This window comes from Phyllostomus hastatus, unplaced genomic scaffold, assembly GCF_019186645.2.
Source record: "Phyllostomus hastatus isolate PE091 unplaced genomic scaffold, TTU_PhHast_1.1 phas_contig_1162, whole genome shotgun sequence".
Lineage (NCBI taxonomy): Eukaryota > Metazoa > Chordata > Mammalia > Chiroptera > Phyllostomidae > Phyllostomus > Phyllostomus hastatus.
Window position 1 is genome coordinate 461209 of NW_025333537.1, and position 13528 is coordinate 474736.

The 13528-nt window shown below is 52.7% G+C and overlaps 1 protein-coding gene across 2 annotated transcripts; it reads right to left on the bottom strand.

Moving 5' to 3' along the window:
* Positions 1-4363: 4363 nt before the first annotated feature.
* Positions 4364-11215, bottom strand: CRYBA4 (crystallin beta A4). 2 transcript variants are annotated; one of them, XM_045846096.1, is made up of 7 exons: positions 11141-11215; positions 10913-11009; positions 10683-10733; positions 9959-10077; positions 8077-8218; positions 6532-6674; positions 4364-4676 (listed from the first exon to the last, which is right to left on the bottom strand). In XM_045846096.1, the coding sequence occupies exons 3-7, from the start codon at positions 10719-10721 to the stop codon at positions 4529-4531; spliced, it is 591 nt and encodes a 196-aa protein (XP_045702052.1). In that variant the 5' UTR covers positions 10722-10733; positions 10913-11009; positions 11141-11215; the 3' UTR covers positions 4364-4528. The 2 variants fall into 2 exon arrangements, with proteins under 2 accessions (XP_045702052.1, XP_045702061.1); XM_045846105.1 differs by lacking the exon at positions 10913-11009 and having other exon boundaries at positions 11141-11207.
* Between the last annotated feature and the right edge of the window lie 2313 nt (positions 11216-13528).

Consider the following 13528-nt stretch of genomic DNA (forward strand, 5'->3'; position numbering starts at 1 on the left):
CATAGCTTAATGGATTGAGTGCGGGCTTCGAACCAAAGTGTCGCAGGTTCGATTCCCAGTCTGGGTACATGCCTGGGTTGCAGGCCATGACCCCCAGCAACCCCACATTGTGTTTCTCTCTCTCTCTTTCTCCCTCCCTTCCCTCTCTAAAAATAAATAAAATTAAATTTTTAAAAAATGGCTTATTTTTTAAAAAAAGGTCTTAAGCCAAAAAAATCGGGGAGAGGGTGTTTTGGGCCCATGTGACAAAAGGCACACGGGTGTCTGCGTGTCAGGACGGTCAGATTCATTCTCCCCGGTCTGGCCCCTGCCTTCCCCTACACCGGTTTCATTTCCAGGCTGCCTTTGGTGGCAAGTTCCGAGCTTACACCCTGTCGCTTCTCAAGCCCAGCTCATAGAGGGCTTCTTTCTCCAGATGGTTCCAAGCAAGATTCCAGAGCTGACTCTCTCTGGCTTAAATTGGGTCATGTGCCTATCCCTGGCCCAGGCGTGGTGACTATTATAGGCCAGACCTGGGTTCTATCCTCGCCTCTGGAACCAGGGCAAATCAACCCCTTTGGATGCATTCACTCAGATGGTGGAGGGAGGCATTCTTTACACTGAAACTGGGACTCCTCCCAGACGCTGCTTGCTGAAGATCCCCAGAAGGTAAAAACAGCAGACCGCCCCCTCTGGGAGGAAACTGCCTCGACCCCCAGGCCTGCCTCCGGAACATTTTGTGTTGAGAAGATTCAGGAGCACCTGGCGGGGAAAGACAGGGCCTCCCCACCTGGGAGATATTTCCCCTCTGTTCACCCTGTGATTATGGCTACTGTAAACAGAGGCTCCCGCAAGTAGGGATGAGCGGGCACTCACCACCCACAGCTCGGGTTTGTGCGAGGCTCAGCCCCCTCCCCCCTCCCCCGCAGGTGGGGGCCTCCCTGGCCCACACCCCCGTTAGGCAGTTAGGCAGCAGTGAGGAAGGCTCAGACAGAATGGACGTGGGAGCACCAGGCCCTGTGCCCACGCAGAGTGGACACTCCGTGGATGCTCTTTCATCCTCCTTTCTGCAAAGAGCTGTGGCGATGAGCTGTGAGCATAGCAGTCGTCACCAGTGCCACTTGCTAGTGACAGTAGACATTCCATGCGGTCGCTTCTCCAAGGGTGTGCGGGAAAAGACATTCTCTCTCTCTCCCCCTCTCTCCCCTCCTCTTCTCTCCATTATCCCTTCCCTCCCTCCCTCCCTCCCTCCCATAAACACACCCAAGATGAGGCATCTTCACCTTCTCACGCCCTTTTACTGTAGGTGGTTTCTTTCCTTTTATTTGGCCGTGTCCACCACCATCTTGTCACTGCTGCTTTGCTCCGGGCGGGGGTGCGGGAGGGGACTCAGTGGGGCTGAAGGGAGAAGGGCATGTGGACAAGAGGAAGAGCTGGGCAGACCAGACGGAGGGGACCACAAAGGGAGCGAGTGAGGAGGAAGAAAGAGAAAGCCTCACATGGCGTCGCATCTGATTTGTCACAGCACCTTTTCGGGTATCCCTTTCCTTGACCTTCACAATGGCCCCCCCTTGAAGAGGTGAGGAAACTGAGGCACAGAGGCCCCTAAGCTCACCCTGTTCAGAAAACTAGGGATCCTAGATTCAGACCCAGGTGTGTGCACCTCCAAATGGCCATGACCTTCTGTGCCACACTCCGGGTGTGAGTAGCTGGGTGATGAGGCTGGAGGAAGCAGCAACGTAGGTCACCTTTGCTGTGTTGTCCTGAGCAAGCGCCTTCCCCACTCTGGGACAAGAGCACCGGCCCAGACCCTGTGATCAGTCCTCTTGGCTGAGTGCCGTGTTCTGGATGATGGGTGTTCTGTGCTTACCACTTACTTCTGAACAAATACCATCAATAATTCAAGTTCCCTCTCCTTTATAACCTAGAAAAATTGGTCTCCTGGCAAGATATGAAAAATAATTTCACGCTCTCCTTCCTCCCCTCCCAAAATCGTCCCTGACAAATCGTCTCTTTATTGCCTGTCACTCCAGCCATCATCACACATCTGGGGTCCCATTTTTCATGGTCGCTGGCCTCACTTTTGGCTCTGACTGCAGCTGGCCCTTAATAGGGCCATCAGCAGATTCCAGTGAGGTTCTCTTCCTCCCTTCCTTCATTCCTTCCTTTCTTCCTTCCTTCCTTCATGAAATATTGTCTGTTTTGTTTCCAAAGAGTGAAGGCTTTCTTATCATAGATGATACACTCCCCAGTTATTTATACTACAGTGTGAGGGGTTACTTTCTTAATTCTTTATATTTTTTCTTTTTAAAAGCAAATCTTATTTATTTTCTGTTGAATTCATTGGGGTGCCATTGGTTCATAACACCATGCAGGTTTCAAGTGTAAAAGTCAATAAAACATCATCCGCACACTGCGTCGTGGGCCCACTGCCCCAAGCAAAGTCTCTTTCCGCCCCATTCCCCCACTTTCCCTACTCCCACCACCTACCCCCTACCCGCCACTTCCCTCTGGCTATCACCACACTGTTGTCTATGTCTCTGTGTTACTCATATACATTTTTTGGTTAATCCCTTCACCTTATTTTATCCAGTCCCCCAACCCCCTCCCTGCAGGAGATCAGAGCAGAGGTCTGCGGTGTGATAAGCACCAAGAAGAACCAGCCTCCCTGCCTCTCCCATTTCCTGTCCCAGGCCATTCTCACCTCCTGCAGCCCTACAGCCCCCACTCTTCCCCCGCCACAGCTTCTACCCCAGGACATCGCAATCCACTGCGCACCTGTCTGCCCTCCCCATCCAGCTGGGTGAGAGGGAGGACTTTCTGTGTCTTCCTTACCATTCCCCCGCCCTGGTGCCCAGTAGATCCCAGGCAGATGATCGTATGAATGAATGGAATGATACAATGAGGGGTTAAAAATTAAGTGCAGCCCTGGCTGGCGTAGCTCAGTGGATTGAGCTTGGGCTGCGAACCAGGCATCGCAGTTTCGATTCCCAGTCAAGGCACATGCCTAGGTTTCAGGCCATGAACCCCAGCAACCACACATTGATGTTTCTCTCTCTCTCTCTCCCTCTCCCTCTCTCTCTCTCTCTCTCTCTCTCTTTCTCTCTCCCTTCCCTCTCTAAAAATAAATAAATAAAATCTTAAAAAAAAACTAAGTGCAAATGTTCCTAAACGTGCCCCTCCCTTTCCAGAGCCAGATAATGGTATCTCGTCCAGCAGGTTGCTCAGACCGCCACCCCTTCCTGTCTCTCCAACTCACTTAAGGCAGAGGAAGGTAGGGCAGAAAAAGAACCAAAATGGCTTATGACTGTTAAAGATAATCTATAGAACAAAGAACCAGGAGAGAGGAGTAGAGGAGAGGCAGAGAGAAGGAGAATGCATATGGTCTCCCCACTTAGGCTGCGAGTGGAACGGAAATGTATTTCTTGGCTTTGAGGACTTTCCTCAGAGGGTGGCGGATGTTCGGTGAGAGGCTCCAGGGCGGTGTGTGTGAGAGAGAGCGGGGGAGAGAAGGAATGAAAGTTCTGCCAGGGGACGGCACAGGCTCTCTCCGTGCATGGCTTTAAAAAACGCTAGCTGGGAACAATATTTGGAAAACAGCGATCATAAATACATGCGCATCAAATAACAGAGCCTCAGATTCTTGAAGAAAAAAAATTAGGAAGAAAAATGGACAAAACTAAAGGGAGTAGGAGATATTAACAGCCCTCTCTCAGGAACTGATAGAAAAAATCAGCAAAGATACAGAAATATCTAACCAACAGTCAACCAACTGAACCTAATCAACATTTATACAACACTATACCCAGTAGCTGCAGAATTTAAATAATTTTCAAATCTATCAAAACTAGAACACATACAGGACCATAAAATAAGTCTCAACTCACTCCAGGTTATTGAAATCTTGAGTCTGTTCTCTGATCACAGTGGACTAATATAACAAACAAATAACAATAAATTATCTAGAAAAATCCCAAGTATTTAGATAACACATCTTTAACTCATGGGTCAAAAAAAAAAAACCCACAAGGGAAACTGGAAAACATCAAACTGCAAGACAATGGTGCTCGCTTCGGCAGCACAGGTACTGCATGCTAATGAAAACTGTAATCTGTGGAAGTAGCTAATGCGGCGCTCGTAGTTTATAGCTCTAAATGACTATATGGGGCGAAGGCGGAGAAAGGGGACTAAAGCTAGTGGTTCGAGTCTCCCTCGAAAAGCTAGAAAAATGAAAAGTAAAGTAACCCTGGAGCAAATAGAAGGGAACAGTACTAAGCAGCAAAACGCAGTGAAACAAAACACAGACAAATGGTAGAGGAACTTAACAAAGCTAAAAACTGGTTCTGGAAAAGGACTGATAAAATTAAAGTGCACAAGCTAACACTGGACCTTTATTACTTTTTTATTACGTTCAGGTTTTCGCACGAACTGTGCATGCGTGGACTGGCTCACGTGGGTGCTGGGTCCGCGCGGACTTGCAGGGGGAGCATGTAACAGCACCTCCGCTCCAGACAGGCACGGGCTCGCGGCCCGGCGCTGGCCCTCCGGCTCACTGCTGGATCCTGCGGACACTCTGCACCTGGAAGGTCTGGGCATGGGTGCCCCACTCCCGGAAATGCTTGTAGTCGCCTGAGTGGTGATCACACTCCAACACGTACTGAAAGCCTCGGTAGCCCGGGAACTGGGAGCATACCCAGCTGGGGGAGGGGAGAGGCAGACTGTTACCCTAGAGAGGCACCAGCATGGTGGTCGGGACAGGACAAAGAGACCCCTGCTGCAAACCCATCCCAGCCACCGTGGCCTTCCTTCAGAGCCCAGAAGGGGCCCTGGGCTTTCTACCACTGTGCCTTTCGTCATGCTGTTCCCTGTCCCAGGAACACCATTCCAGCCATTCTTAGCCCGGCCAAGTGGTATTTATCCTTCAGGTCTCAGCTCCATCATCACTCCACCAGGGTGGTCTGCGCTGTTCTCCAAATTAGGGCACAGTCCCTTAATGTAGCTCTGGAGCACTCACATGATGAGGTAATGAAGAGATTACTTGTAAAATGCCCCCCTCCACATGTAGTAAGCTCCTGGGGGTAGGGGTGTGTGCACCTGGTTCATTATCCTCTCAGGTGCCTAACACAGTGCCTGGCACAGGGCAAGGCTCAGTGAACGCTGGATGGATGGAAGGATGGATGGATGGATGGAAGGATGGATGGATGGATGTATGGATGGATGGATGGATGGATGGAAGGATGGATGGATGGATGGATGGATGGAAGGATGGATGGATGGGTGGATGGATGGAAGGATGGATGGATGGGTGGATGGATGGAAGGATGGATGGATGGATGGAAGGATGGATGGATGGATGTATGTATGGATGGATGGATGGATGGATGGAAGGATGGATGGATGGATGGATGGATGGAAGGATGGATGGATGGGTGGATGGATGGAAGGATGGATGGATGGGTGGATGGATGGAAGGATGGATGGATGGATGAATGAATGGGTGAGGAGTCATTCTTTCCCCCTCCTTCCTTACCCAGAGGCACTTCCAAGAAAAGGCCTATTCTTCCCATTCATTGACCCCTATGCTGCCCAGGACTGGACAAAATCTGCTATCTCGTCTTTCTGAGTAAACTCAAGAACCACAAGAGGCCCACCCTACTCTGAAACAATGTGATTCTCTGGTGATGTCTGAAAAAATTAAAAAATAAAAACCCTATCTCGCCTACCTCCCGCCTTCACCCCTGCCTATCAGGAGCCAGAGGGCACCTCAGCAGGTGGCTCCAGTGTCCTCCCAGCTGAGGACCTCACATGTTAGCCTGCACCTGCCACCTCCTATGTAAAAAGGTGGGAAGGGGCAGTCATTTGTGGGCTCGAAGCTGGATTCAGTCACCTCCCTGCTGGTGGACTTGGAGCAAGTTGCTTGACCCACCTCTGAGTTGTGGCTGGCCATGCATCCTCTGCTCTCTGGTGCTAGAGCCTATCCCCCTCCCCCACTCAGCCAGTGTGGGAAAGTGCTCACTCTAGCAATAAGCATGTGACCAGGCCTAGCCAATCAGAGCACCCAATGACAGTGGGGATGGTGATTGGTTCTGAGTTGAACACATGACTGAAGTTGGAGCAATAAGAGCCTTTCCTGGAACCTTTGGCGGGATCACTGAGAAAGAAACTCCTTCCCTCAGGCTAGCTGAAATGCAAGGATGGAGCTACCATGTTGCCTTCATATTGTAAGAGCCTGCCTAAGGATATAACTACAGTGGCGAGCAGGGCAGGAGGGGGAGAATAACAGAACCTTGCTGAAGCACCTGGATCCATCTGTACCTGAAGCTAATTGCAGGGGCCAGTAAATATCCTTTAGGCTTAATATCAGTTTGCTCTGGGTGTCCATTGCTTGCAATCCCAGAAATTCTGCCTGACATCTCACTATGTTACAATGTCCTCTCTGGAATGTGGGCATCAGAGCCCAAAAGTCACCAGCACATTATTGTCACAGGAGGTATCCCTAACCCTCCCAACATCCTCTCTTTCCCTGCCAGACAGAGCTCTGGATCCACTTACGCCCCGGATTGGACGTGGAAGGAGCCCACTTCATTGCCATCCCATCCCATGGCCTGGAGGGAGGAGTAGTCATCACTCAGCTCTCCTTTCCTGCCCAGGAAGTTCTCTCGCTCAAAGATGGTCAGCCTTGAGTCACGGTGGTTCTGCAGGCACAGAGAACAGGGTCAGGCCATCAGGTGCACAGCTGGAAGTCCAGCAGCCTCTGCTGCCCACCCTCGCCCCGCCCTTGTCTTCCAAATCAGTCTCCCTGCAATTCTTTTGAAAGGGCAGTAAGGCAACAGGCACCAGAAACCTTACAAGAGGTAAAGAAAAAAAGAAAGAAAAGAGAGGAGAGGAAGAAAAGGGAAGGAGAGGGAAAGAAAGGGAAGGGAAGGGAAGGAGAAAGGAAGGGAAGAATTTAACTTGGCTCTCCAACAATAGGAATCAGGAGGTAAACTGGCCTATTGTGCTGTGGTTTAGAGCAGGGTGCAGAGATCTGGGTTCCAATCCTGCTCTCCACTTACCGACTGACTGAGCTTACACATGTCTCTGAAATGGAACTAACCACACTTGCTTTTCAGGCCTGTTTCTGAGGACTAAGGGAGACGGGTTTGCATCTGTCAGGATCCACGTGGGTCCCGGGTCAGCACAGGACCTGGGCCGCTTGTGGAATGAACAAATGGTCCTGCTCACAGAATGGAATTCTACGGAGCTCGAATAAATGTATGGGTGCTATAGGTTAGATTTAATCTCCCGGGAGGATCGTTGTGACAGATTTGCCCAATGAGAAGCGCTCGTTTCCAGGCCTTTGGTTTGTTATGATTTAATTTTATAACAAAGTGATATGTGTGTAGCTACACAGATCTAGAAATAGATATTGAAATCTCTGGCACTATAAACAATGGGCCGCTATCTCAGGTGTGGGTGTGAGTGATTTTTATTTTTTTATTCTGCCATGTCAGGGTTTTTCCTGAATTTTAGATGATAAATATGTATACCTTATGTGATTTTTAAATCAATAAAAGTCGTTGTTGATGAAAGAGATAATACACCTTTCAGAGCCTCGATGTTTTTTTTTTAAATCTGTAAGATGGGAATAATAATGCCCGCCTCCACCCACAGTCCACAAACAGCGGCTCAAATATGAAACCGGGAACACCGATCATGAATCAGGAGCAGGAACTAGAGCCCTGACTCCTGCCTCGCCCTGCCATCGCCGGCGCCCAGCTCCTCCCCCTCTCCCTGCGTCATAAAAAGGGGGCGTACGGCATCCATGTGTCTCCTTCATGTCTTAACTCTGCTCCCCTTGTAACCAAAGTGGTAATGGGTGGAATGTCTGCGGCGGATTTGCCCAGATGCTGAACATTCTTCTTCCCCACAATATGAGTACTAGGCCGCATTTCATGATTTAAAAAAAAAAAAAAATAGGCCCAGGAGGCAGGGGGCGGCTGCCATGTCCCACAGCTTGAAGAAGAGACACGAGAAATCGAACTCTGGGACATCCAGTTCCCAAGCCCCCACGGGACGGCTCAGGCCTCCCTGGGAGGAGGCGGCAGCTGGACTCACGGCGCAGGCCACGGGCCGGAAGGAGGTGAGCCGCTGGGCAGGGTAGGCCGTGTTGCCGCTCCAGGCGTCCCCGCATGGGTACTCGCCCCGCTCCAGCACGTACTGCTGCCCTTGGAAGCCAGCGTGCTCGAAGCCCACCCACCTGCGGACAGAGGGCGGAGAGTACAGCAGACAAGAGATGAGACCCCTCGCCCAGAGTTCTAGACCCATGGCTATCATGCAGGGGGGACTCTGCCCCCCAGGGGGGCTTGCAACAATGTCTGCAGACGTTTTTCATCGAGATACTGGGAGGAGAGAGCAGGGGGTGTTTGCAAATGGCATTTAGTGGATAGAGGCCAGAGATACTGCTAAACCTCCTTCAAAGCACAGGGCGGCCCCCATCCAAACAGAATTATCCAGCTCGGATTGTCAACTGCACCGAGGTGCAGAAACCAGGTTCAGACCCAGAAGCCCACTGACTCACCGGGTGTTTCACGGGGAAGGAAGTGCCCCATGCCGCTGTGTGACAGCCTGCATGTGTCCCTCTAGGCCATGTGGGCAGGGCTTGACCCTAGGCTAACATGATCCTGGAAGGGATTCCACGTGATCCTCTGAGAATATGGGAAGATGAGCAGCCTTGCGAGGAGCTGCCACATGCCAGGTCTCAGCCGTCTCCCTTCCATGGGGCGGTGCTCAGCCGCCTCCCTGCTTCCGGGGAGAATGGGACTTTCCTCCACGCCACCCTGGAGGGTGCAGCGCAGGTGACAGCTGAAGCATACAGTGCCCGCCCCTCGCCCCCCACCCCAACTCAGCAGCAGGGGGCCCAGCCTTCTTGCTGTCAGATGGCCCCTGTTGTGGTGGTGCCATCCTATGGGACAAGGGACACAGGAGGCTGACACCATGCTGACCTTGCCCTTGCTGTCTGTATATGTAATACACTGTCTGGTCTACCTGAGCTTGTTGTCTCCTTTCTGGCCCAGTCTGCTGGCCTGCTGGACATGTCCCTGGACAGGTCACTGTCCCCACCTGAGCCCCAATTCCCCACCTGCATGAAGCAGAACCTGGAAGGGTGTTCGCCTGGGTGCGAGAGGCAGAAATACCACCGGAGATGACCCTCGGCGGCACTCACAGGCACAGCGTGACACGACCCCACACACGGAGAGAACACTGTTCTCCTTTCAACCTACTGTCCAACCTTCTAGAAACTTCTGATCGATACAGTAGCCATTAGCCACATGGCACCAATCAAATGTAAACTTAAATAAATTAAATTAAATCAAAGCTTCAGGTCTTTAGTCGCACTAGCTACATCTCAAGCCCTCCGTGGCCCTACGGGGCTCGCGGTTCCCAAACCGACGGTGCAGAGGTGCGGTATTTTCATCGCTGCAGCAAGTGCGCCCAAGTGCGCCCGAACTGCGCTGATCTAGAGAGTCTCGGGGTGGTATCGGTGTCCTCTTAACACCGCTGTGCATCTCACTAATCAAAAAACCCCCATATCTCCTGCCCAGAGTCTCGGTCATGCAACAATGTTCAACTAAAAATTAATAGCTTTTTTTTTTTTTTTACTACATTTTAACGGTTCCCTTCCATTTTGGGTAAGTGACGTTGCTTTCGGATTGATGCCTAAGAGGGATGTCTCCGTCCCGGCGCTCCACTCTCGAGGTCAGCCTCTGCAGTGCCCTCTCACCCAGTGGCCAGAATCTGTGTGGATGGCGCCCCCTATGTGTGGGCGGTGCGCACCCTACAGAACCTTACGCTGCCGTTTCACGTGCTTCCCCGCACTTCCGACCCACCGGAAGTTACAGCCTGGGAAGACAGGGCCTAAAACATCTAAAGGTTCCGGCACCCCTCTCTAGATCCCCTGCTGTCTCCCCGACCCCGGCTCAGACTTCCCCGGACTCACGCTCCACTCAGCACTTTCAAAGATCGCACAGTTTCAAAGCCAAGTTCCAGCACGCTGGGGCACTCCGTGGTGAACTCATGCCGCCGTCCCTGGAAGCCCTCCTCGTCCCACACCACAATCTAGGACAGAGAGAAAAGGTGAAGACCCACACCACAGTCCTAGGGGGGCAGGAGGGGGAGTGAGGGGTTAGGGGTTCACCCCAGGACTCAGGATGAGGCAGGACAGATAAAGTGGATTGCAAACTCGGATGCCTCCAGCAGCCAGACTGGTAAGGAGCGCGCTGGCCCAGTGTAAATAGGTGCCGTCTGCACAGCGCCTTGTCATGTGGGGATGCGGGCCGACTTCCCGATTTCTGAAGGCGGTCACTGTACCTAGGCCCTTCAACTTTTTAAAAGGGGGTGACAAATTTAAGGGTTTTTCTTTAATGCACAGAGGAGGCCAGCAAAATCATGCCAGAAGACTGTGCAATCACCAGACTGTGCCATCTCTGCCAGAGAGTGTGATGGTTAAATCTGGGGACCAGAAGACCCAAGTTCCACTCAAATCCCTGTGTGTGACCTTGGCCAAGTTCCTTCCCCTCTTTCAACGTAGATCCCTTCCTCTGTGAAATGGGCCCTCACAACTGTGAGGTGGGGGTTCCATGGAGGTGGAGGTGGGGGATGTCCTGGACCGGGGTTTGACCCGTGCCCCCCACTTGCCAGGCACCTCCCACGCCTCTTCCTACCTTCCAGTGGCCCGCGGCCTTGGTGCACTGCAGGGCCATGTTGCTGCCGTCCTGCATGAGAGAAGAACACGGTGACCTTAGCCCTGACTCTGCGCTCTTCCCTGACGCTGACGTCTAGATGAAGCAAGACAGGGATCCAGATGGGGTCCAGAGGCACCCGGTGTGGGCCTGTCCCTGTCCTCCCCTTCCCACTTGCTTTGCTTCCTTCCTGTCACCATCTCAAAACTCACCCGCTCTGGTGGAGATCAAAGCAACAGGAGGACTATGAGAATGATTGTGTTTTTAAGTGAGGAGAGCAGGTACGGGTCTTGATGTCTGGCGCCTAGCCTGGGTTAAGATAAGGAAGCCATGCAGGATGACACAGTGATGTCCCCAGGATTGGGGACCGGGGCTCCCCTGCCTCCCAAGATACTCCCTCCGAGTTCGGATCCCACCCCTTTTCCAAGCCTGGGACTCACCGAGGACGGACCCAGAGAACAGGCCGGACCCGGGACCAGGCGAGGTCAGGCTCTTATAGGCAGGGCGGGGAGAGGGCCTCCGGGAGACAAAGCCCCGACTCAGCAAGGGAGCAGCGGGAACAAAAGGCTGCCCCGGCTGAAGCCCCAGCGGGGAGGTGTCAGCACCTCTGGCTTCAGCTGGGAGGGAAAGGGGTCGGTGGCCTCCGTCCGGGATCAGCCACAAAGAGGGCCAGAGGAGGGAGGTCAGCCCTAATCAGCTCCATGGGGCCCCTGACTGCAGCAGGAGAATGAGCACCAGACAAGGAGTCCAAAAACCAGGCCCTTCCTAGCAGTGTGACCTGCAGCAGGGCATTGCTCCTCAGTTTCTGCCTATCAAATGGGACAAAAATAAACCATGTCGCTGAGGTGTTGTGATGTTATATCACGCAATTGGCCTAACATTCAGCAAATGCCTATACCTCTCCCCCTTCTTACGCTACTTCTTATTCTTCCAGCAGGGGCAATCGGGGTAGGCTTCCTGTTGGAGGTGGCATTTAAAAATAGACTCTGAAGGGTGAGAAGGATTTGTAGAACGTGAAATGGAAGGAAATGCTTTTCTAAGCGAAAGTGCAGAGGTGGGAACTTAGGATACGTGTATGGGAAAGAGCCCGACTGAGCTGGAGTTCAGAACCCCTGAAGGAGTAAAGGGAGCCAGGCAGGAAAGGTGCCTGGGCCCAGGCCCACAGGACCCTCAAAGCCCATAAAGGAGTTCCGGTGGCAGTGAGGTGGCTGTGCAGGCAGACTGAAGGAGCCGGTGGGTGCGAACGTGCTGTGCAGTCTGCAGCACGCCTGCCAAATAGCCAGGCTTTGTAGAATTTGCTTCGTGCATCCTCTTCCCGCACCTTCTGATTCGACCTAAAAGGGGCTTCTCACAGAGTAGGGCAGAGCATGGCACAGACCAGTCTGGGTGAAACCCAGGGCTGCCTCTGAACAGCTGGGCGACCTGGAGAATGTCTGATCTCAGCCCCTGGCCTACTTAGGGGCGACGTGGGTCCCTCTGGGGGGATTCAATTACAAGCAGTCCCGTCAAAGGCAGGGCTTCCATAAAGGGTTGCCTTGAGGATAAAAGGCTACGGATGCAGCCTCAGCAGCCAGAACACCTGGGTTTGCATCCCACTCTTGCTGGCTGGACGACCTTAAGAGTGTTAACTTAATCTCCCCGAGCCTCAGTGTCCTCATGCGTGAAATGGGTACAACAGAGTGAACCGAGTCGGCCTAACAGACGAGGGTAAGTGAGGGGAAACGTGAAGTACATGTGAACATGGGGCACGCAGACGGCATTCTGTGCCACCATCGTCACTGTCATCATCACTGCAAGTAATAACCATTTTTACTATTAAATCATGATTCATATAAAACCAGGAGTGCATAGTTTGAAGAGCTTTGGCCCAGGAGTTTAAAAGATGTGACTTCCCAATGCATTTTACAGATTTGAGCCCACAGGCTGAGAGAGGGGAAAGGAAGCTGCCTCAGTTTCCTTGTCTGCAAAGAGGATCGGCCCGGGAGACCCCCAGCATCAGACTGAGGATTGCAGGAGCCAGGTCACCGCTTGGCACCCCCTACCTCTGTGCCCACCCTTTGGCAGGCAGCCCCGTTGCCGAGGGAGAAAGGGCCAGACATCCTGGCCTTGAAGCCCAGACCTGTGGGTGGCCCCCACCACCCATGTGTCTTGGCCCTGTTCCTGTGTCCCCTCCCGTGGTTCCTGCCTGCCTCCCAGGCCTTGGCCGGGGATGAAAGACTGAGGAAGCACCTGGGACGTGAGGGAGCTCAGGGTTGGGTGGAAGGGCAGGAAAGACGGCTGGCTATGGTGATTTCAAGGCACAGCAAGGCTCCAAGGGAAATGTGGGTCCCTGGATCTCTGCAGAAGAGGCAGGAACCTGGGCAAGCCCTCCCTCTCCCCCAAGCCCACCTGGGGCAGGGCGGGGGGGAGGTCAGACTGCAGGCTGACCTGGCTCAGCAGTTCGTCCGGGTTCCTTCAGCCCTGGCTCTACTGTGAGTTCACACCATGTGACCTAGGTGAAGTCGCTTGTTCCACCTGGACTTAGTTTCTCCATCTGGGAAATGAGACAACCGGATGCTAGGACTTCTGGTATCTGTTCCATTATTCTGGGTCTATTGCTCTACTGCGCTTGTCTCTCTGTCTGCCCCCCTCTCTCCTCCACTTTCTGGTCCCCTCCCTGCCCCTCTGTATTTCTGTCCCTGTCATCTTTCTCTGTCACTCTCCACTTCTCCCCATCAGTGTCCCCATTTCTGTCTCCCCATCTTGGTTCCCCTATCTCCCCCTATACCCCACCTTCCGTTATGATCCACTGTGACCATCTAGTCCCCCCCAAATGGATAAAGCACCCA

Excerpts from the sequence above, each read along its gene's own strand:
- CRYBA4 (XM_045846096.1), bottom strand. The coding sequence starts at position 10,721 with ATGGCCCTGCAGTGCACCAAGGCCGCGGGCCACTGGAAG. Across the intron at positions 8,219-9,958 it reads TTGAAAGTGCTGAGTGGAGC|GTGGGTGGGCTTCGAGCACG; the intron begins GTGAGTCCGGGG and ends CTCTGTCCGCAG. Across the intron at positions 6,675-8,076 it reads TCCGGCCCGTGGCCTGCGCC|AACCACCGTGACTCAAGGCT; the intron begins GTGAGTCCAGCT and ends CTGTGCCTGCAG.